A 23,927-nucleotide genomic window follows, 5' to 3' on the forward strand; every position below is an offset into this window, starting at 1 on the left:
TGGGGCTATAGATGATGCTGCTTCCAGCTCCCCCTATTCAGAGTGCTGGGCAGAGCCCCAGCGCTCGTTAGGATGTGCTACACCCAAAAGTCTGATCCAGGATGGGAGCAGGGGGCACCTGCTCACATCCTAGTTATTTTCTAAGTATGGTATTGACGCAAAATGTAACCTCGGTGAGTGGCTTGTCAGCACCCCTGCTGCCAACAGCTGCCTGTTTTTCTTTTCCAGGTCAACAGCAGGACTTGCAGGCCCTATGGTGAGTTGGGGAAGGTGTCCCAAGAGCTGCCTTTGGGACACATGCCCCTTGGCAGTGTTGGCTTCTGAGCAGGTTACTCCACCTTTTGCATCTGTGAGTTGGTGACACCATGGAACACAGCTGTTGCTTTGGCTTCTGGAGGCTTTCCTTTGGGGAACCACCCCTCCCTCCACCCCACCCTCCAGGCTCTGCAATCACTGTTCCCTGCAATTTGATGTCTAGACTCTGAAGGGGGAGCATCTCACCCAGATCATGAACCAAAAGGATTTTGGAACGGTCATGGAGACGCCCTACTTAAAAAAGCTGAACAGTGAGGGGAGATAGTCACGTGGATCCTTGAACTCCTGGGTCCAGTAGGGCCAGAAGCCCACCCTGAACTTGGCCAGTTCTGAGAGCTGGTGAAGGCCATTTGGTTTGAGTTTGTTTGTGTCAGTTACAATGGAAGAGGCTGGCTATTAGGCCCAAGGCATGGAGTTGCGACAAGATTGTGAGGCTGAACTGGGGATGCCAGACTGTCCTCTGCAGCAGCCCCATCTCACAGTGGACGGACTCCCTTTGTGACATGTTCATCCTCAAGTCCCCCTGCCTTACCACGGGTGTGGGGGGCATCACGACTGCAGGATGGAGGGACAAAGTGCAGCTCCCCCTGTTGGCTCGGGACACGCTTAGGTGGGCAGCTCCCCCTGTTGGCTCGGGACACGCTTAGGTGGGCAGCTTCCCCTGTTGGCTCGGGACACGCTTAGGTGGGCAGCTCCCCCTGTTGGCTCGGGACACGCTTAGGTGGGCAGCTTCCCCTGCCGTGGGCTCAGGACACGCTTAGGTGGGCAGCTTCCCCCGCTGTGGGCTCAGGATGCGCTTGGGTGGGCAGCTCCCCCCGCTGTGGGCTCGAGACACGCTTAGGTGGGAAGCTCCCCCCTGCCGTGGGCTCGGGACACACTTAGGTGGGCGGCTCCCCCAGCTGTGGGCTCAGGATGCGCTTGGGTGGGCAGCTTCCCCCCCCTCTGTGGGCTCAGGATGCGCTTGGGTGGGCTGCGCTGGCGTTAACTGCATGTTTGGCACTCAGTTTATCTGCAGGTGGGTAGCGGTGCACGTGCTTTTGTTTACTCTGGGCTGGCCGTGGGCAAGGACGGTTCCCGACAAGAATGCGTGTAGTGGACGCTTAGAACCGCGGCCGCGCCTTGATGCTGGGATTTTTCAGCACCACGGACAGTGCTGCCTGGCTTGGCGCCCTTTTCAAAAGCGGGAGCAGGTGTCTTGGGTCTTCACAGGGCCCCTCCCGGCGGCAGGAAGCCAGGACCTGTGGGGCCTCCCTCCGTGTGGCGAGTCAGAGACCTGATCCCTGGCTCAGTGGTGCTGTTGCGGGGGAAGGAGGAGAGGAAAAAGGATGGGGAGGAAAGAGGGAGGAGGGAACAGAGGGAGAGGGAGGAGGGAAGCAGGCGCGTGGCGCGTGGAGCCGGGGTACTCTGGAGCAGGGCGGGCTGGACGGGGCTGCACAGTGCGCTTGGCGCCTGGGGCGCGGGTGACTGCCCCACGTGAGCGAGCTCCTGCCTGTCGCCCCTCTGCCCCGGGACAGCAGGAGCCTTTTGGTACCTCCTTAATACAATTTGACAGTTTGGGAAAATAAAAGTGGCAACCTACAGTGTTTCTCAGAAATGTCAGGAAGGGTCAGCCAGACTGCAGACTCCAGACCCCACGGCCCCGCTCCCAGGCAGGAGGAAGCATCTGTCCTGGGTACCCCTGCCGCCTGCGAGCTGTAGGGGCACAGCCCGCCTGGAACCTGGAACCGGGGTGCAGGCGGCCCCCCTGAGCCACCCGGGCGGCCGCTCTTCCCCAGAGACCAGCCAGGCTAGGTTCAGTCTGTGAGACTGGGGAGCTCCGCACCTGCGAAGATACCTGAGCCAGCCCGGTCAAGCGCAGGGACCCCAGCCGCTGCCGGACGCCCAGGCCGCGGGCTCAGCAGGGATGCCGGGGCCCTGCGAGACCTCCCTAGGGGCGGGCCCCAAGCAGCAGCGCTGGGGGCTAGGTCTGCAGCCCTGCCCGGGCGTCGGGAAAGCAGTAACCACGCGTACACAGCCGGCATCAAGGTCGAGTCGCTGGTGTATTGGGGTCGGCCCCGTGGGCGGGGCCCCGCCCACCCACAGACCCGCCCATGCAGGTCCCGCCCCCGGCCCGCTCCGGGCGGCTTCAGCGCATGTCCGTGTCCGGGCGCGTGTCCGTATCTGGGCGCGTGTCCCTGTCCCTCCACGTCTGCCTCCGCCGGGTGAGCAGCTGAGCAAGCGCGGCCACCGGGACCCACAGCACGGGCAGCAAGGACAGCAGCACGCAGGCGGCGCGCACCCAGCCCGGGTAGAGCTTCTCCTGACGCGAGGGGAACAGCTCCTGCGGGACCACGGGCTCACTAGCTGGCGCCAGCCACCCTGGGCCGTGAGGCTGACCCCCCTGCTCCTTAATCAAGGGGCAAGAGCCACCTGCCCACCCGGACTTGGGTGGGAATGGAAAAGGCGCGGCCAGAGCAGTGGCCAGGACTTGTGGCCGCACACCACCGCTCCCCTGGGCCAGGAGTTTGGGGACCTGGGCTGAGCTTCTCCTGGGGCTGGTGACTCCCCCAGGCAGGCCTAGGTGTCGTGTTCTGGAACCAGAGGGGCTACATGGCCTCAACCCACTGGGCATCGTTGGAGGCCGTGTCCCCAGCTTTCTCCCCTATACACTGGGTGGCACCACCCACCCGGCTGCAGGTACCATGGAAATTCTTCAAAAATACATGGTCACTCCTCCTTCACCTGTCCTTGGTGTTCTGCTAAGGAGGGACTTTCCGAGACACGTTTGGGGAGGAGTGGCATCCACGTTCCTGAGAAGGAGTGGCATGGTGAGGTTTTGAGCGGCCACCAGCGGGGACTCAGACGCGGTATGTCAGAGGCCGGCGCTGCTCAGAGCTCCTGAGGCGTTTTCAGAGGGTGGCTGGCATTTCAATCCCTCCTTGGGAGGCTCTTGTATGGAAACGGCCTCCAGCCAAACTGACCCACTGGGTGACAGTAGGGGTCTGTGCACGACATCTCTTGTCACAGACCAGGAATGGGCAGTTGTCCAGCTGCCCGTCCCCATGCCACATGGGCAGGACACAGGCAGGGAGGATGAAGCCACATCCCCAAGAAGGAGCTCCAGGGCCGTGTGGGGTCCCTGGGCTCTGGGAACTGCTCAGTTTCTCACTCCACTGACCAGGCGCTTGCCCATGGTCACCCTGATGCCATTTCTGATCCCAGCGGGCACTCAGGGGCGCTGCACAAAGCCCATCCTGTTCACATCCCCAGCTTCCCAGTTTGCCAGGCAGAAGTGACCATGCCACCTTGTCACTAGGACGTGAATGTGTACCGCATGGGTCATTGGGCACTGGATGGCACCATGGAGGCCAGACCGAGCCCGAGGGGTCCCAGGACTCCCCAGGTTCCCACCGGAAGGACCTACGTATTTGGGGTTCCAGGCCTTGTAGCTCAGTGGCTTCCGGGACAGGAGGGTGATGTAAGCCACGAAGATGGTCAGCAGCAGCAGGGGACTGACCACCCTCCAGGTCAGCTGCCAGTAGGGGCTGGGCCGCCTCCCGGTCATCCACGCAATGTCATCGCAGAACCTGCACCAGATGCTGGGCTCAGGCTCCACGTGGCCTGTGGAAGGTCCACCCACTCCAAGCCGAGGACCGGACCCTAACCGGGTTCCAGCCTGCACCCTCTGGTGCCTCAGCAGCTCCCCAGGGCAGAACATTCTCGGTGGTCTGGGCAGCTGCGGCTTGTGCCTGTGCCCGGCAGCCATTCCGCGTCCCACCCTGGTGGGTCCCAGAGGAGTGCTCGGTGGGGCAGCAGCTCACCGTTTCATTCCATAAACATAAACGACACCCACAACCTCGAGGAAGGCCAACATGAGCAGGTTCAGGGAAGCAGCAAAACTGTCGAAAATCTCCAGCCAGTAGTTCCCAGACTGCAGTGTGAAGCAGGTGGCGGAGAGGAAGCAGAGCAGGCAGACCAGCCCTGGGGCAGTGGGAGAGGGGTGTGGGGGGTAAGGAGGTGGGGGGTGGAGGTGTGGGGAGGGTCAGGAGGAAGACAGCCAGGCAGACCAGCCCTGGGACAGCGGGGAGAGCCAGGGCACCTGGGCTGGAGACTTCTCTGGGCTTCCCACCCTCCATCCCTGCCCTCTCCGGTCTCTTTCTTGTATTGTGCTCAAGGAGCAGGAAAGACCTGCTTTCCTGCTGCGGATGGGGGATGTGGCCTCTGGGGCCGTGGGGGAGGGGCAGCCCTGACCCTCCCTCGACCCTCGGCTCTCCCGTGATGGCTGTCAGCAAGGAGCAGCCTGGCTCAGCCTTTCCCTGAACTCAGGCTTGGCCCCTTGTGCTCTCCATCCAGGAGGGGCGTCTGGACAGCAGGTGGGAGTGGACGGCCAGATGCTGGGGACAGGTCCTCCAGGGCGGCCGAGCTGTGCACTCACCAGTCAGGGCCTCCTTGGGGGCCCATCTGGGCAGGACCCCCACGTCCAGCAGGGGTGTGATGACCGCCTCCACGGTCCCGAACATGGTCGACAGCCCCAAGGTGAACAGCATCCCGAAGAAGAGCACGGCCCACGCAGGAGCCCCTGGCATGTGGAGGACAGCCTCCGTGAAGACGACGAAGGCCAGGCCCGGGCCCGAGGCACTCTGCAATACACAGAGCCCCAGGCTTCGGGCCATGCACACACACACTCCACCACACACACACGCCTGCCTGCAGGACACACACTCTCCCAGGCCGAGGACACGAGTGCACATCACCCCTCCTGGTGTCGGGCTGAGGTGGCTCAGGGCTGGCCATGCCTTCTGGGAGACCAGGCTGCAAGCGCAACTCTGCAGGGGAGGGTCCTTCCCCTTTAATAACCCATAGCAGGCAGCTAGGCCTAGAACCCAGGGCCTTTTATGCCTTGAGTCAGGTACCCTAAGATGCATCCCACACCTGCCTCCTGGATGTGCACCCCTGCTTGTGCCCCCAGGTCTGGGCATCCACTGGCCCTGAGTGTGGCTGGACTCCAGCCATGCCTTGGCACTGTGACCCTCATGCTGGCCACCCCCTCTCCTGGGGTCTGGGCACCAGCAATGCCCACTCTCTCAGGTCAGCCCAACCCCCAAGACTGCTGGGTGCAGTGTCTGCTGGACACAGCTACCCCGGGGCTTCGGGTTTCCAGGAGGCCTGGCAACCTGAGACAAAGACAGACCAGGGTCCTCGGTTCACAGGCCCTGGCCCTGGGTCTGTGGGAATTGTTTGTAGACTTTGGCAGTGGGGCACAGCCAGTGTGGCCCTGGTGCTCCTGTGGATGGCCCCGCCTGGCTACCCCAGGGGGTGTGCAGGTACCTTATCCAGAAAGTCTTCCAGGAGGCAGGCCTTCAGGGGGAGCTGGGCCACCCTCTTGGGCCAGGTGGCGTTCAGGTGCATGAGGACAGCCAGGTAGTCGTCCCTGGAGATGCTCTGCTCTGGGAAGTCAAACTCGTTGATGAGGCTGAGGATGTTTCTGTGGGGACAGAGAGGACTGTGGGCTCATGGCCCTGGTTCCCAAACACATCCAGAGAAACCCTTGGTTGGTGCTGGGAAGAACAGCATCCCTGGGAAGGCTGGGCCCCTCCTGCCGCTGTTGGGATCGTGTGGACGCCTCCTGGCCCTGTTGGGATCATGTGTACACCCCCTGCCCCTGTTGGGATCGTGTGGACGCCTGTGCTGTGACAGGGTGGCACTGGGCACTGGTGGGGGCACGGTTTACTCCATGCACACTGCTGGGTTGGGGGAGAAGCTGTTCTCTACCCCCCTGGGCTTGGAAGGGGAGCACTCCCCCATGAGTGCAAAGGGGATGGGGGTGGTGGCAGCTTCCTCACTTCGAAGGTGGGTCCTGATTCGCCATGAGGGGCCGCCCTGCAGACAAGGACCTGGGCTTCTGAAGGTTTGCTGGGAGGACTTCAGCCCACCTGCCCGCCCTTCTGTCTCAACTGCCAAAGGCTCATTCTGTCCTCGGGGCTTAAGGTTCAAGCACAGACAGCCAAGGGCGGGGCGCATCTATACCAGCAAACACCTTTCTGGGGCTCCAGCTGTTCCTAGAACAATCCTGAAGAGAGAGGCCTCCTTCCCCTCACTTCCAGCCCCGTGTGGCATGCAAGGCCAGCTTGGGCTGCACGGCGCAGGGCATTGTGCGCGTGGCTGGTCCTTATCCACCTGCTCACTAAGATGTGCTTGTAACCCCAAGTCAATATTTGTGCACTTTTGTGGTTATTTGCGACATTCAGAGTGAGCAGAAATCGGAGTTGCCCGCCAGGCACGTCCCCGGCTGGGGCTGAACGAAGCCCAGCTCTGCCTTCTCGACCTGGCTCATCCTGTAAATCCTGTAAATCACTGCCCTCCCTGACCCAGCTTATCCACTGTCCTTTCTGTGGCCTGTGAATGCTATGTTTTCCACTTTTGTGTGCGTTTTCTTGGTGACGTCCCTATTGAAAAGTGCCGTCGGGTGCAGTGCTGACGTGCTGCCGTGCTCCCAAGCACAGGGGGCTGGGGTTGGAACACTCAGGGCCGGTCACTCTCTGGGTGGGGCCGTCCTGGACACTGTAGGGTGCTACGCAGCATCCTCGGCCTCCACCCGCTGTATGCCAGGCACACCCCTCACACAAGTGTGGCCAATCAAAAATGTCTCCATATGCTGCCACATGTACCCTGGTGGGGTCAGAGTCACCCCATGTGGCAGGGACATGCTATCTGCCCAGTGGGTTCTCAAAGACCTGCCTGAAGGTAGCTCACAAGCAGGTTGGGTGCTCTAAGAAGGCTGTGGGTCTGACGAGGCAGCCGCCTGTGCAGGGGACAACCTAACTGCATCAGGTCCTGGGACCACCGCAGCAAACGACCAGCAATGGTGCCTTAAAATCACAGGAATTCATCCTCTCCCATTCTGGAGAACTGTGACATCTGAAATCCCAGTGTGGCCAGGCCACGCCCCTCCTGAGCCTGCACAGGAGACTCCTCCCGCCTCTTCCAGCTTCTGCACCTTCAGGCGTCCCGGTGCCATGGCCACAGTGCTGCGACCTCTGCCTCTGTCTTCACATAGCCTCCTCCTCTGTGTCTGTCTACTCTTCTTATAAGGACTCCGGTTATTGGATTTAGGGCCTACCCTACTCCAGGGGGACCAATCCTACTTAATTACATCTGCAAAGACCCTTTTCCAACCAGGTCACATTCTGAAGTTTTGGGTGGAAGTGACCTTCTGGGGACACCATTCACTCCACACCCTACAGAAATGAAATGTGCCCACGCCACCCTTCCTCATGCGGTGGGATTCTCGGTGTGACGGGCACCTGCCTGGCGGCTGTGCCCCACAGAGCCCGGCGTGGCACCTGTGCTCACCTGTCCAGGCAGTGCTCGTAGTCATTGGTTGCCTTGAACCCCAGGACGGAGAAGACAGCGATGGACGCGTACAGGGAGGTCATGCTGTTGACCAGGGCGATGACCACCGCATCCTTCTGGCAGTCATTCCTGGGCACAAACACACGCTCATCACGGGCTTTGCAGGCGGTAACTGGGCCTCACCCAGGGGAGGAAGTGAGGAGGGGGCTTCCCTCTTTGACCCTCTCTCCCGCCTGGGGTGCCCCTTCTCTGACCCAGGGGCTGCTGCTGCCAGTCCTGGAGTCTCAGGATGGCCTCGGACCCCTCCCCACAGTCTCCTCCAGCAACCCCAGCTCAAGGTTGCTAAGGATCTGAAACCCATTCACACCCCGACCAAGGCCTTTGGGCCCACAGGAAGCTGAGAGGCAGGGCATTCATGGAGGATCTGAAATGTAGATGTTTTGGAAAATCACCTCCAAAGGAGAAACGCACATCAGCGCAGCTCCAGTGTGAGTTCAAGGAAGTAAGGTGTCAATCACAAACATTTAAAGCTTCCCTGGCGTCCCAGCTGGCACTTCCTTCCCTAAAGGCCACCAGCGGGCAGAGCTGCCCAGGGACCAACGTGCCCCTCCCATCTCATGCAAACTGCCTGCCTCTGAAGGGGACAGAAATACTGGCAGCCACAGGAAATAAGGCTTGTTTCAGGTTCATCACAGTGCACTGGGCTATGCATTTTATGATCCGTGGAATTGCACTTTGAAGGGCTCTGTGCATATTATGACATCATAAAAGCAGTACCTGCTCACGTCGCCACCAATGGGCCTTGAGTCTATTTCAGGTGACCATCGAGGCTTTTATGGCCCCATGTGTCATGTGCATTTTGATTGGTATCGTGCCCAGTTACACCCCAGTTCCTGGGTGTGATTATCCAGGCTGGCTTCCTGCAGCCGGCTCCGGACGTGCTGGGAGCTGCTGCGAGGCCCCAGGCGGTGGCGTGAGGTTCTTATCTCAGGTTCACACAAGGCCACCCTTGGATCCACAGTGTGATCCTGAGATCAGGAAGTGCTCGGGGCGTCTCCCCAAAGCTTCTCTGGCTGGACAGCTGAACCTGGCTGCCTACCTGGGTGAGTTGTAACTTGCAAAAGCGATGTGTCCTCCAAAGGCCAGGGACAGAGAGAAGAATATCTGAGTGGCTGCGTCCAGCCACACCCGGGGGTTCTGGAGAATGTGCATCTGGAATGAGTCAGGGAGAGCGTCTCACTCAGCAGGCAAACCACACCAGCTGGTGGCCCTGACTGTTCCAGAATGTTCCCAAGGTGGCTTTGGGGACACTCGTGAGCAAGTGTGACCTGTACAGACACCAGGAACAGGGTAGGACCATGCAGGTGTGCAGGTGTGGAGTGGCAGCTCTGGACACGGCAAATGCCAGGCCCCTGTCCGGGACGTGGCCAAATGAGCCGGTGGCTGTCACGACCACGTGAGAACGTAGCTGGCAGGGTTTTCGGGGCTGGAGATGGGTTTGAGCAGCTCCTGCGTGGGCGTGTTTACTGTGACCTCTCTAACCTGGCAGTTCTGGGTGATTTGAAGTCCTGAGGGCAGGGATGCCATGCACAGAGCCTGGCTTTTCTGCTTCTGGGGGACCTAGGAAGGTGTCCTCTGTCTTCTGCTAGGACTCCGGGCATACGTGCCCATGCCCAGGTGCCCACTCCCACACCAGACCCTGGAAACTGTCTCGGGATGCTGGGCAGGGAGTGCTGTGATCTGGGATAGTATGGAATGCTCTAGAAGCCGTGCAGGCTCCTGGAGCAGGCTCTGGCTCCTGTAGCTCCCTGGTGGGGTGCATGGAGCTGGACAAGGCCCTTGGTGGAGTCGGGCTCAGAGCAGGGACATCTGGTCCCCAGCCAGCCTCTCCCTGAACCCTGTTGCTCCTCCCCTGACCCCTCACATCCATGTCCACTTGGTGTCCCACAGGTGCCAAAGTCCACCTGCCCCAGATCGAAGTCCTCCTCCAGGCCCACTCCAAACCTGACCTCTCTCCTGAGGCCCCAGGCCCACTCCAAACCTGACCTCTTTCCTGAGGCCCTCCTCCTCCTGTGCCATCCTGGGCCAACCTCACCCCTGACCACCAGGCAGCCCAGCTGCTGGAGTGGCTCCTGGCCTCTCACGCTCCCAGGTGAGGGAGGGAGCTGCTGGCCACGGCCCTGAAATGTGTGTGCTGGGGGCCCTGAACTTTGATCCAAGACCCACTTACGTTGGGAGTGAACAAGTAGATGAGTCCTTTTGTTGCCCCTGGCAGGGTCAGTCCTCTGATGAGAAAGATGGTCAGGACCAGGTAAGGGAACAAAGCTGTGAAGTAAATCACCTTAAAAGAAAAGGTTGAGTCATGAGACTTGGAATGGCCTCTGGTCCGTCCACAAGCCTTAGAGAAGCAGGCAGGCTCCAGACACCGCCCTTGTGGTCAGAGTAGCCGCCTCTGGTACGGGATCGACCAGGACAGATGGGGGTGCACCTTGGGGGATGGTGGGGTGCAGGCTCAGGGCAAGCTTGGAGGGTTTGGGGTTCACCAGAGACGGTCACATGCACATTCGTTTACATGTTTGTGCCCCATGGAGCACTGGCCATCTGGGAGACTCAGGCCTCCTTTGAGCAAAGGGGCTGGGCCCTGAAGAGGGGTCTGGGCCATACCCCCTCCCTGGCCTCCCTCTCCCAAGCCACCGCCTCCACATGCCTCTCTCCTGGCCACCCTCGTTTCTGACTATATCCTTTCCCTTCTTTGGTCCCCTCTCCGGCCTCCCTCCTGTCCACTCTCAAGTTCTCAGCCCTTCTGTGTGGCCAGAGTCCTCTTCCTCCCACCCTATTCCCCGACCTGGCTGCACCTACCCTGTTCCCCTTCTGCCCACATACAGTTGTTTCCCACTTCTCATCAGCTGTGGACAAGGGTCTGCACACTAGGCGTCCACATGGAAAAGCATCTACAGATGGATACTCCTCTCCTCAGTTCCTCCAATACAGACTGACTGCAGAATCACCTGGGATGCATTTTTATTTTTTTTTTTGGAGACAGAGTCTCACTCTCTTGCCCAGGCTGGAGTGCAATGGCCCAATTTCGGCTCACTGCAACCTTTGCCTTCTGGGTTCAAGCGATTCTTCTGCCTCAGCCTCGCAAGTAGCTGGAATTACAGGCTCCTGACACCACAGCTGGCTAATTTTTTTTTATTGGGTGTCACCATGTTGGCACGGCTGGTCTTGAACTCCTGACTTCATGTGATCCGCCTACCTTAGCCTCCCAAAGTGCTGGGATTACAGGCGTGAGCCACTGTGTCCAGCTTGGGATGCATTTTTAAGGGCCTTTATAATAGGATTATTTGGAATTTCTGGCTGGCTGCTTTGTCTAATTCAGTAATTCCAGTCCTCTCAAGTATGAAGACCCCTGCCCTCCACGTAAGAGGAATGGCAACCTCAGCACACTGAGACACTGCACAGGGCATGGGGCACTGGGGTCCTGAGACCCTGCACAGGGCATGGGGCACTGGGGTCCTGAGACACTGCACAGGGCATGGGGTACTGGGGTCCTGAGACACTGCACAGGGCATGGGGTACTGGGGTCCTGTGTCTGAGGCCCACAGGTCAGGAGGCACGGTCCAGGGTGCATGGACTGAGCGCTGTCATTTGAAAAGAATCCACACATGTGTGATGCCAGACTGGAGATGATAGCACACACTCAAGAATACAGGGTGAGGACTCTTCTTGCTTGAGGGGCCCAGGCAAGTAGGAGGCTCAGGTTCTACTGGTCTTTTCTGCTGCTCCCAATGGAAACCACATGGGTGAACATCAATACAGTTTTTCTCATTATTTAAGCCTCTTTGAAAGATAATCGCTTGTTTAAAACAAAACTGATAACAGTGCATTTGCTGTTTATATAACATGTTATAAGTAAAATGTATGACAACAATAGCGCAAAGCCTGGGAAGGGAAATGGGATAAAATGCAATGACATTCTTAAATGACCATAGAATGCCCCAAGATCACTTAATGATAGACCATGACAGGCTAGAGATGTAGACTGTAACCTCTAAAGCAGTTACTAGAATAACAAGAGAGAATTAAAGCTAAACCAACCAAGGAGTTAGAGTGGGATCCTGAAAAATACCTAGAGAAAGAGGGAAACAAGAATTAAAAAAACAGATGGGGCACATGGAAACACATCTGAGGACAGAGCTAAACCCAACCATATCAATAATCACATTAAATGTAAATGCTCTAAACACCCCAAATAAAAGGCAGAGATTGTCAGATTGGTTAAAACAGCCAGATCCAATTGTATGCTGTCTACAAGAAAAACACTTTCAACATAAAGATACAAAAAGTTTAAAAGAAAAAGGATGGAAAAAATACACTGTGTTAACATAGCCCAAAGAAATCCGGAGTGGCTATTTTAAAACAAACTCAATTTCAGAGCCAAGAATATCACCAGGATAAAAAAGGTTGCTTCGCAGTGATAATGGGATCAATTCACTAAGAAGACATTGCAATCCTAAATGTTTATGCCCCTTGTAAGAGCTTGTAGACACAAAGCGAACACAGGTCAATGGGGAGGGGTCTTGGGGGCTGGAGGAAGCAAGAGAGGGGATCAGGCCCTGCCAGCTCTCACCTTCCCTGTAGTCTCAATGCCTCTGATGACACACATGTACACGACTGCCCAGGAGGCTGCCAAGCAGATGAGCAGCCACCACTGGATGGAGCCACTGTCACTGATGTCTGCTGTGATGTTCAGTGTCTGCCGGTACCAGAAGTAGCTCACGGCACTGCTGCCCTGGCACTCCTCCACGAACCCTGAAACCGGGGGCCTGTCACAGGCTGGCTACGGAGTGTAGCACCCTCACCATGTGGCTCTTGAGGTGAGGGTGCTACACTGGGCTGCTTGCAACACTGCCCTTTTGGGCTGAGGTGCCCTTTCACTTCTTTCTGGGCCCGGGGCTGAGATGGAGAAACAGATGTGGCTGTGAAAATGAACAGGCTGAGTGAACCTCAAAGGGAAGCTCCACTTTGCAAAGGTTTATGAGCCCTGCTGAGCCGGGGCAGCCTGCAGCCCCTTGGATATCACTGTCACCGTGTAAAGCTGGTCCCCTCACTTCCTCCTGCCACCCCCCATCCTAGACCCCCAAGGGTGGCACAGAAGCACTGAATGGAGAGTGGCTGCATGTGTCAAGTGTGTGACTGGCTGGTGCTTGGGGAGAAAGTGAGGCTGTGGCCAGGTGGGCAGATTGTCCTGTGACTCCCACTTCCTCCTTGACAGGGCCACAGGCTGATGCAGGGATCAAGAGGCAGCGTCTGACAACAGCAGGCTCCTGCGACGTCTCTCAGGACCCACTGCAGCCCATTTCTGGGACGCCTGACTGGGCAAATGTGGGGGCTCCCTCATGGAAAAGTCTGAGGATTACCGGTATCCCGACCGGGCCACTGCCCATGTCACAGGGCTCCTCCCTCCACACTGTCCTCTGGCCCCAAGTCTTCTTCTAGGTCTCCTTCTAAGGCCCTGCCAGTCATTGACCCAAGCACTGTCACCGCCCATTTCTGAGTGGGCACTGCCTGCCCCACACTTGGCTGAGGGAAGGGCATGGGCAGAGCTGGCCCCTCCGGGCCCTTTTCTTGGGAAATTTTCCTTCAGTGGAGCATGGGGCAGATGTGGGAAGGGCAGTTGTGGGGCCCTGCCGTGTGCATTGAGAGAGGACTTAACCCCTCTAGGCCTGCCTGAAAATCAAAAGGCTGGCCTAAGTGACCCCAAGTGACCTTGGACAAGGTAGAAGGAATTTGGGACCCACAAACCATCACCCAGGAACTTGGGCTGTGACCTTGGACAAGGTAGAAGGAATTTGGGACCCACAAACCATCACCCAGGAACTCGGGCTGCAGATAGCCTATCCTGGGGCCACTTCTGGAGTGTGGCTTGGAGGAACCCTGGCAGGACCACCCACACTCAGAGAGGTGCCAGGAGGCTGATGGCACAGCCAGGGCTCTTGGCCTCCCCAGGGTGCCCAGCTCTGGCCCAGGACATCCAGGTGCAGACTCAGTGTTGGTCCCCGAGGCTGGCCTCATCCAGCACCAGCCCAGTGTGAGTTTTAGCAAAAGGCAGGAAGGAAAGAAAGTCAGAGTTGCTTCCTGAGCAAGTCATTGAAAGATATGACTGTCAGTTGAGTACAGTGGCTCACGCCTGTCATCCCAGTGCTTTGGGAGGCTGAAGCAGGAGGATCACTTGAACCCTTGGGTTCAAGACCATCCTGGGCAACATATTGAGACCCCGTCTCTACAAAAAATAAAATAAGCTGGGTGTTGGCTGGGCACGGTGGCTCACGCCTGTAATCCCAGCACTTTGGGAGGCCGAGGCAGGTGGATCACGAGGTCAGGAGATCGAGACCATCCTGGCTAACACGGTGAAACCCCGTCTCTACTAAAAATACAAAAAAATAGCTGGGCGTGGTGGCGGGCGCCTGTAGTCCCAGCTACTTGGGAGGCTGAAGCAGAAGAATGGCGTGAACCCGGGAGGCGGAGCTTGCTGTGAGCCAAGATAGCACCACTGCACTCCAGCCTGGGCGACAGAGCGAGACTCCGTCTCAAAAAAATTAGCTGGGTGTGGAGGCACTTGCCTGTGGTCCCAGCTACTTGGGAAGTGGAGGTAGGAGAGTCACTTGAGTCAGGAGTTGGAGGCTGCAGTGAGCCATGATTGCACCACTGCACTCCAGGCTGCACGATAGAGGGAGACCCTGTCCCAAAAAAGAAAAAAAAAAGAAAGAAAATATAACTGTCATTCATGTCTAGAAGATCTCCCCAGATGGAGCTCCTGGCTGAGGGCTGGACCCAAAGTCTGTTTTTTGTTTGTTTGTTCGATGGTTTTTTGATACAGAGTCTCACTCTGTCACCCCGTCTGGAGTGCAGTGGTATGATCTCGGCTATCTGCAACCTCCACTTCCCGGGTTCAAGCAATTCTTCTGTCTCAGCCTCTCAGCTAGCTGGGATTACAGGTGCCCGCCACCATGCCTGGCTGATTTTTGTATTTTGAGTAGAGACGGGGTTTTACCATATTGGTCAGGCTGGTCTTGAACTCCTGACCTCAAGTGATCTGCCCACCTTGGCCTTCCAAAGTGCTGGGTTGACAGGCGTGAGCCACCGCGCCCGGCCTAAAGTCTTAAATCTAACAATGGCAGTGCCCTCTCATGACCATGCCATGCACATGGCTGCAAGGGGACCTCGGTGGTCCAGACCTGGCAGGGAAGCACAGGACAGCGTGGAGGTCATAATGACCGGACTGCACGTGTGCTCCTGGGGAGACCGAGGCACGTGCATGTGCACACAGAGCAACCGGTTCCCGGCCCTCCCCCTGCAGTGAGCATCCGCCACCCGCAGCTGCTCTGATGCCAGGCACACTGCAGCGCATGCCTCTCTCGGCCGTGTGCAGACCCACACAGCAGCCGGCGCCCAGGTCACCTGTTCTGTTGAGGTCCAGTGGGCAGGAACTCCAGGGCAGCGGGTGCTGGAAGGAGTTGAGGAGGTACCACAGCACCCATGCCACGATGGTGTTGTAGTACAGGCCGATCAGGAAGGACAGCGTGACACAGCCCAGCCCTGTGGACAGGGACCATGTCAGGCAGCCCCAGGGCTCCTCCCAGCTCCCTCTGCCCAGAAGCAGTGAGAATAAAACAAAATAACAACATAAAATAACACATGCTGAAGGGCGCGGCTGAAAGCCAGGCCTCCCTCACACCTCACACGTGAATGGCAACACCAGCTTCCAGGTCCTTCCGGGATGTCCCGGCACACACGGTCTCCATTTCTGATTCTCCCCAAGTCACCGCTGCTTCTCACACACACCCAAGGGCTCCCTGCCATCCCGCCCGCTGGCCTGGCCTGGCCACTTCCGTACCACAGGCATGGACCCGCCCCCGCCCCACCTCTCATCCAGGAGGGCCCTGTCCCTGGCAGCCTCAGTCAGGGCACAGGAGGACGGTAGCCTACCTACTCCACTGAGGTACGGGGAGACGGCCGTCCACACGCCGACACTGCCCTTCCGCAGTCGCTGGCCGATGGCGAGCTCGACATGGAAGATGGGGATCCCCTCAAAGACCAGTGCGATGACGTAGGGGATGAGGAAGGCCCCTGTGAGGAGGGGGTGGTCAGCACCTGCCCAGGGTTGGGGGCTGGTGGAGATTGTGGCGTGGGCCGGGGGAGCCACCTGTGGTCTTCAAGGGGCAGACGGGACCTGAATGTTGGGGGCACCACTTGAGTGGCGGAGACACCCCCGGGGTGCTGTCGGGTTGCCAAATCCTGCCTCTGATTTCGGCTCAGTTGCTGAGACCTCTGATCAAGAGAGCAGGGCCCTGGAGGGGAGCAGGGGGCCCAAAAGGAGGCAGCCGGCCCTGGACTAGGACTTGGGGTCTAAGCGTGACCCCTGTGTTGCATTTGCTGAGGGACCAGCATTGTTTGCGGCACCTGCCTTTTCCTGGGGGCTGCTGTGACCGGCAGTGGGGACTCAGCCTCTGTGGGAAGGAGGCGTGCAGGGACCTGGCGGAATCACTCAAAGCCTCCACCATCAGCCTCCCCATGGGAAAACAGCTCCTTTCATTAACGTGATTTTCTGAAAATTCATGAGTCAGCAGAAATAAAGTGTTGACTGAGCATGTTTCTTAAACACCCCAGTCACCGGAGGAGGTCTGGCTGCTTTTGTGTGAGGTCGCCTGTTGGCTCCCTGGCTTCATGCTGCTCTTGTTGGAGCTTCATGCAACAGATGGCATGAGCTGCTCTGTTCCCACAGGGACCCCAGGGCGGCTTGAGGGCTGCTCTGTTCCCACGGGGACCCCGGGGCGGCTGGCGGGCTCTCCTGGGAACTGGAACCATCTTTGCTCATGGGGATGTCGCAGAAAAGTGGTGTCTCAGACCGAGACTCTGAGAGCTGCATCAGGGCTGGACCTGTCCCCCCACATCCTGGCATCTTGGGCCTCTGTACCTCCATCCAGCGCCATGATGGGGGTGCCCACAGGCACGGCAGGATGAAGGCCCTACGGGCCCCAGGGCAGGAGGAACAGGCCGGCTCCACTTCCTGGAGCCAGTGGAAGCACCCAGTAGAGATGAATGGCCGTGCCTTCTGCCTGGGGCACCCGCAGTGGAAGGGGCAGACAAGTTGCCAGGGCCTGGTGCTGAGGATGCGAGCAGGGCTGGCTTCCCGTGGAGTCCACAGATCCTCCTGGCCCCAGCGGCAGAGCTGGGCACGATCGATTCCTGCAATTTGACCTTTAAGTTCAGCTGCTGCCTACAAGACCTGCTGGGAGGATGCTGGCTTTCCCGGTCTCCTCCACGGGCTCTTCCGTGGGTGTCCCTACGCTGCCGAGGAGGCCCCTGGGTCTGCACGCTGCGTCTCAGTCCTCCTGGTGGCCTCACAGCGTCGGCAGCTGCACTGTTCCCCAAGCGAGTCACCATCTGTGCACGAGTTTGGGTCTCTGTGCAGCTCCACTTCTGTGCCCAGGGCTGTTGACTCCTCCCCACCTGCATGCATAGGTGCTGGGACAGGCTCCGGGGTGGCACTGACCTCAGGCCCTCTGCCCTAATACGCTGACCTACATGGGTGCCAGCTGCCCGCACTCTTCCCTGCCGTGCGTCTCCGCGCCTAGCGTCTCCTGTCAGCTCCACTTTGCCAGGCAGGGTCCAGCTTCTAGAAGCTCGTTTCCAGGTCATCAACACAGCCTTGCTCTGGGTTTGTGTCACCATGAGAATGTTCTGTGACTGCCACGGGGACAGGGAGGCCCTAGAGCGGGAGGTGAGCCCTCACCGCTGTTGGCTTCTGCACAGGACTCCAGGGCCAGCATGTGGGGACGGGATGGCTCTTATCCGTGCCATTTACACAGCGGCAGAAAGACAAGCATTGAAGAGGGGAAGCTGAGGTCTACGGGGTCAGCCTCAGGTGGAGGCACCTGACACCCCAAGATGCCTCCTGCTAGGGTGGGGACAGCCATGGCCAGGGCCTGGAGCAAAGGGGAACAAAACCCAGGACACCCCAGGGAGCTCATGGCAGGGAGTCACCATACCTGCTTTGCTCAGGGCCAGGCTCCCATGTGAATGGGGGACACCCCCAAGCCAGCCTCTCTTCCCCCACCTCCAGCCTGTGCTGTGAGAGCCCCTTTTCCCTCCCCCACCTCCAGCCTGCACCGTGACAGCCCTTCTTCCCCCACCTCCAGCCTGTGCTGTGAGAGCCCCTTTTCCCTCCCCCACCTCCAGCCTGCACCTGAGAGCCCTTCTTCCCTCCCCTCCGCCTGCACCTGAGAGCCCTTCTTCCCTCCTCTCCGCCTGCACCTGAGAGCCCTTCTTCCCTCCCCTCTGCCGGCACCTGAGAGCCCTTCTTCCCTCCGCTCTGCCTGCACCTGAGAGCCCTTCTTCCCTTCCCTCCCCTCCAGCCTGCACTGCGAGAGCCCTCTTCCCTCCCCCATCTCCAGCCTGAACCATGAGAGCCCCTCTTACCTTTCCCCTGTTCAGCCTGCACTGTGAAAACATCACTTCCCCCCACCCCCAGCCTGCACCGTGGAGCCCCTCCTCCCCCCGACCTCCAGCCTGCACCTGAGGTCTCGCAGCCGGTGTGTGACCAGCCACCCCTCCCACAGTAGTGGCTTTGTGGCCACACTCAGGCCTCAGGCACACAATGGCCGGGTGGAGGACAGATGTGGGTGGTGTGGGCACCACGTTGCGGTGGGCAGGAGCTCCGGGTTCCAGATATGGGATCCACTGTCCAGATATGGAATCCCTGGAGCACTGCAGACTCCAGGCTGGCAGGTGCCCTGGGCCCCATTGGCCCCTGCTCTGTGGGGAGGGCCATCGAGCCTGGGCTGGGGCCTCAGGTGACCAGGCTGAGGTCAGTTTGGCAGAGACCACCCTGACGAGATCATCGAAGGGAAAGATTTGGGGAGAAGTGAGCTTCTGTCTGTGACTAATTTGGGGAAGCTGAATCTGCTGTGTTTAGGGGAGAGGAGATGAGAAGGTTTTCTGTGAATATGAGATTGAGGCCACAGCTAGGACCTTCACGAAATAGGAGCGTCCACTCTGTGGTACACTGGATGCATTTAAAGCCATATTTAGACTGCCATGTGGGCGTAAATGTAAATAAAAAACCAACCAGAGTGTTGTAGTTGGGGGTGGTGGCTCTGTTGGCCAACCCAAGCCCAGCACGGAGGGCGCTTTCCCTGGCCTGCGTGGGCACGGGTCTCACTGGGCAGCCTTTACGTTGAACGCGCGGGAAGAGACAGTCAGTCCATGCATTTTTTCCGAATTTGAAGAAAGAAAGGTTGATTCCACATGGTAAGAATGTCTACACAACTCCTTTTTGGGTGTTTACTTTGAGACAGCATCTTGCTCTGTCACCCAGGCTGGAGTACAGTGGCACGGTCATGGCTCACTGCAGCCTCGACCTCCCAGGCTCACGCCATCCTCCCACCTCAGCCTCCTGGGTAGCCAGGGCTACAAGTAGTCGCCAGCACACCTGGCTAATTTTTATATTTTTTATGGAGACAGGGTTTCGCTATGTTGCCCAGGCTGCAGCTCCTAGTTTCAACAATTACTTGAAGTTTAGCAGTGTCGTTCATGAGCAGGGAGGACGCAGTGGTGTCTGCTGAAGACGGGAAAGGTGGCTGTGAACGGCTGGCTGCTGTTACAATCGTCCACGCAGGATCGAGAGAAACCTGCACCCCACTGCACCGAGGCTGAGAGATGCAGAGGCCGCAGTACAGCCACTGAGCAAATGCAGAGGAGAAGCAGCCTCTGCTCAGAGCAGCGGCAAAAGCCAGGGATTGCTGAGAATCGACCAGAGACACGCCCCAGGTCATGATGGAGAGACCCGCAGGAAGGCAGAAAGGAGACCGAGCCGGCAGCCCCGAGGGTGCAGACGGTGCTCCAGTGCCGGCCCCCACTGTCTGGGCACTGCCTCCAAGGGGTGAAGGCCGTCAAGGTGGAAACTCCCCCCAGGCAGTGTAGAAAGCAGCACAGGGCCGAGGGAGCACCGAAGAATCTCTTCTGGAAATTGACAACCTGGTGGAAAGCTCAGAGGAAAAGTGGTAGCTGGCAAAATTTCAAAGAATAAAAAAAAAAGGCCTTGCTCTACTACTAGGCGTCGAGACTTACAAAAAAGCCATAGTAATTAATACAGTGTGGTTTTTGGTGCAAGAATCCACAGATCTCAGCAGCACCTACGAGATACAGAAGTCGGTTGAACACTGGAGGCAGGAAGTAGTGCTGAGGGGGCGTGCTTGATGAGTGACCTCAGTTGTGTGGACACAGCCAGCCCACGGCCACCAGCTTAGTCATAAAAGCTTCCTGGGTTGAAAGCTTAAACCACAGCAAGTGTTAGAGTGTCCCGGGCAGCTGGCCTGAACCCGTCGCTTGGCATTTACGAGTCTACGTTCCTTTGATTTAAAGGCGCTGAATATGTAATAAAGCAGCTGCCATGAAATGTCATAGATGTGATAAAATCACTGTAAATCTTTACCGCAACGTTTTGCTACATTCTGTTTCAATGTTGCTTTACAAGTCTTAGCTTTGAAGAGAACACTTATGTAGTTAAATACTTATGAATGGGAGAGCAAATAATATTCGCCTTTGGTAGTCATGGGTATATGCAAATTTTAAAAGCTGCACAGTACCTGCTTCTTAATTATATCTTGTTTTCAAAATCATCAATGAGTGATCCTCACAGTGAGACAAAGTGAAGGGCATGTTCACACATGGGTGGGGTGAGAATGCTGACGGCAGGGCCCTTAGGAAACACGTGAGTTAAATAAACTTGGATGTTTCATGACGTGCGACCCAGTGGCTTGCATCAGGAGACTGATGGCAGAGTCGTTCATGAATGGAGCAGCCCTGAAGTCCCGGCGCAGCTGGCGGGCAGGGCTGTTCTCCCTCCTCAGCAGCACCGCAGGTGGGGGCCTCCCCAGCCTTGCCCCAGCGTGGAGCAGCTGAGTTTAGGGGAGGCTAGTGCCAGACACTTCCAGCACACTGCAGGCGCTTAGCAATGGTAACTGGGTTTTGGTGGGCAAGGCATCGGCGGGCACGGCATCAGTGGGCAAGGCGTTGGCGAACGAGGCGTCGGTGGGTAAAGCACTGGCTGGCATTTCCAGCTCTGTGTGAAGCCTGCTGCCCCCACAACCTTGCACGCTCTGGTGACTCTTAGCAGACTGAGCCGCAGCACAGGCAGTGAGGGCCCCTGGAGCCAGGGACGCCGCAGCGCGGACAGCCAGGGCCCTGGGAGCTAGGGACGCCTCTGCCCTCTGCTTTAGGGCTTTGGTGCTTTCAGAAATGCCTTCAAGAGGACTCTTTCATGAGGAGAAGATCCAAGGCCCAACGCGCCCTCTCCAGCCCCAAACCCTCAAACAGACCCCAGTGCCGCGAGGGTGGCGGTGACAGGTGTTTCTTTTTGTTTTTTCCGTTCGTGCACATTGCCGGCATTTTCTGCATGTTGAGAATCTTTTCTTAAGCAGGAGGAAAAACCCTTTAAAGGAGTAACCTTATAACAAGGGATAGTTGTGCGGGGGTCTCAGAGAAGGAGCTGAGGGCCCGGGGAACAGGCTGACCAAGCAGCCCGGCCTGGCCTGAGGAGGACTCTGCGGCCTGGGAAGCCCCTGCCCGTGGGGCAAGGGGAAGACCTGGGTGTCCTTGGGTGATGGGTGATGTACGTTGGCTCCCTGAGAGTGGTGGTTCATGCCTGTCCCTGCCGCCTATGTCCCCACATGGTGAGCAGAGTGTGACCCCTGCATGAAGAGAAGCAGGCACAGGGTGAGGGGAGGCTCGGGGTGCGTGGGAGCCTATTCAGTCACCAATGAACTTCTGGGGGTGGTGAGTCCAAGGGTCAGTAAAGTCACCCAGACAGTTCTGAGCATCCCGGCACCCCCTACAGGGCTCTCCCAGACAACCAAAGCCAGGGAGGCGAGGGGTGGGCCCCCAAATTCCTTCAAAGAACCTCGGGGAAGGGCACCTGAGCACATGTCTGGACACACCAAGGCTGTGGCGAGGAAACCCAGAGCGGATTGCGTGTTCTTAAAAGAACAGACAACATTCAAACGGAAGAGCGCTCACTGCTTGTAGTGTGTGGGTCAGGTAGGGTGGCCCATTCAACCTGACGCCTGGCAGGAAGCTGCCCTGAGGTCCTGGAAGACCACAGCGGACCCCGAGGGGACTGGACCCTCCCTGCTGTGGGCAGTGGTGAAGCTGCCCTGAGGTCCCGGAAGACCGCAGGTGGGCCCTGAGGGGACTGACTCTGCCGTGGGCAATGGTGCACCCTGGTTTCCAGAAGGAGTGACTCTGCCCAAGCATTGGGGATGCGTGGCAGGCGCCTGGCGGGTCAGGGTGGAGATGGCGTCTGCTGCTTAGGAGTCTGCCCCAGGACGCAGGCGGGTGCTTACCTCCTCCATAGGTCTGGCACAGGTATGGGAAGCGCCAAATGTTCCCCAGCCCCACGGCAAACCCGATGCAGCTCAGGAGGTACTGGGCCTTGTTGTCCCACTTGGGCCTCTCATCCCCGAGGTCACTGGCGGCCGGGTCTGGTTCTGGGGCATGAGCCATGGTGACTGAATGCCCCAGGCTTCAGGGCGAGGGTGGTGCCTCACTCCACACCCAGCACTAGAGAGCCGTCTCCAGCCTCTGCCAGCATTTGGAAAGCACAGGCAGCCCCCCTGCAGTTGTATTTATTCATTTCTTTAAAGGAAAACCAGTGGAGTGCCGTTAATGGGTAACTCAGGCCCAGGCCCTGGCTCTGACACTGGGGTCCTTCCCTGGCACCCACGTCCTCTGCTCCTTCTCTCACGCTCTGTGTTCCAGGCAAACGCCGGGCCTGGCACCACCCCCAGCACCATGAGGACCGTTTGCAAGGACAGCCTCAAGTTTGTTTGTTGCGGACACCAGGATTCCCAAGACTGAGGCATATTTTAATTGTTTTAAATTTCTTATGTTTTATTTAACCTTTTGATCTTGAGATACTTGTAGATTGTCACTCTGTCACTGTCAGACACAACTCAGATCAGATTGCATGCACCCGAAGCCCGGATGCCCGCAGGGATCCTCTTGGCTGCTCTTGGGAGGCCGGGGACTGCCCTCACCCCCACTGCTGCCCTCAGGCTGCTGGGCAGGACAGGGTGACAGGCACCCACCGTGCGTGGGGGCAGAGGGCTGAGTCCTCTCCTGTGCTCGGGGCACCCCTGTCCGTGGGTGGAGAGTTGATGAGCTGACACCGGGTGAGTTCAGCTCTAAGGAGCTCCCCACAGTGCTCCCTGGACTCTGGGGCTCCTCTTTGCAGATGCTCCCGCCAGGGACAGGCCAAGGGCCCCCAAGCCCGCAATTGCCCCATTCCACTGGACACTGCACCCCTCAACCGTGTGGCCACAACTCCAAATCCATGAGTCCCAGGGCAGGGGCCCAGGTGGACACATTTTTGGAAGGTTCTTATTTGAGTGAGAGGAAGTGTCAGGAAAGATGAGAAGAGCTGGTTGGTCCCCGTCACGAGGCCACAGGCCTGGGCCATGGTCTCTTCAGAGCAAGCCCCCAAAGCCAGACCCCCAGGAGGAGGCAGGAGCTGGACCTGCCGTCCCCACCATCCCCTCTGAGGTCACTGGCTCACTCATCCCTCTACGTCTGGACAACAGTAACTTTCAGGGTGAGAATATTAAACAGAAGGGATTTATTTAGAAACGTACACTCTATGCCCATAGAACCTGCATTTCTACCACATTTACGGAGACATTGAAACCCACGAAACAACGCATGAATCAGGAGATGTAGATGGGATGGGAGCTCCCGCACAGGGTCCTATGGCAGGCACACCACGGTACACCAATGGATGCCAGGGCACACCAGTGCACACCTATGCATGCCAGGGTACACCAATGCACACCTGTGCACGCCTGGCAGGGCCTCCTGGGCGGACGCCACAGGGCAGCATATTAATGGGGCACTGATGGGAATTTTCTCGATTGAGGGTCCAAGAGCAGGAAAAGATGAGGTGAGACCCTGTTGAAGCCATCAGCAGGCGAGCCCCTCGGTGGCATCACAGCTGAGGGCAGAGGCTGTGATATTTCCTCCCACCTCTGCTGCTATGGAGTCTTGCACATCCCAGGGCCCAGTGACAGTCAGCCGGGGTGGAAGATGCTGGTAGGAGGACTCAGTGTGTGCAGTCACCGCTGGATGGGGTGCTGGAAGGGAAGATTGTGACCAGGTTTCTGTGGGTGGAACATCACACCGGCACACACCAGGCTTTCAGTCCTGCCTGTAGGAATTCTCAGAAC

General features: G+C 58.2%; 1 protein-coding gene across 1 annotated transcript; it reads right to left on the bottom strand.

Moving 5' to 3' along the window:
• Nucleotides 1-2,417: 2,417 nt before the first annotated feature.
• On the bottom strand, nucleotides 2,418-22,212 carry SLC6A18 (solute carrier family 6 member 18). The gene is made up of 12 exons (XM_055245957.2): nucleotides 22,053-22,212; nucleotides 15,637-15,777; nucleotides 15,109-15,246; nucleotides 12,278-12,459; nucleotides 9,878-9,988; nucleotides 8,747-8,859; nucleotides 7,648-7,776; nucleotides 5,623-5,779; nucleotides 4,730-4,934; nucleotides 4,116-4,275; nucleotides 3,719-3,881; nucleotides 2,418-2,635 (listed from the first exon to the last, which is right to left on the bottom strand). The coding sequence occupies exons 1-12, from the start codon at nucleotides 22,210-22,212 to the stop codon at nucleotides 2,441-2,443; spliced, it is 1,854 nt and encodes a 617-aa protein (XP_055101932.1). The 3' UTR covers nucleotides 2,418-2,440.
• Nucleotides 22,213-23,927: the final 1,715 nt, after the last annotated feature.

Source organism: Symphalangus syndactylus, chromosome 16 (assembly GCF_028878055.3).
Source record: "Symphalangus syndactylus isolate Jambi chromosome 16, NHGRI_mSymSyn1-v2.1_pri, whole genome shotgun sequence".
Lineage (NCBI taxonomy): Eukaryota > Metazoa > Chordata > Mammalia > Primates > Hylobatidae > Symphalangus > Symphalangus syndactylus.

What these genes read in the sequence shown, in the direction of transcription:
- SLC6A18 (XM_055245957.2), bottom strand. Translation starts at nt 22,212, where the DNA reads ATGGCTCATGCCCCAGAACCAGACCCGGCCGCCAGTGACCTCGGGGAT. An exon ending in CCCCAAGGAGGCCCTGACTG is followed by an intron (nt 4,276 to 4,729) that starts GTGAGTGCACAG and finishes CCACTGCCCCAG; the next exon opens with GGCTGGTCTGCCTGCTCTGC. An exon ending in TATGTTTATGGAATGAAACG is followed by an intron (nt 3,882 to 4,115) that starts GTGAGCTGCTGC and finishes CATCTGGTGCAG; the next exon opens with GTTCTGCGATGACATTGCGT.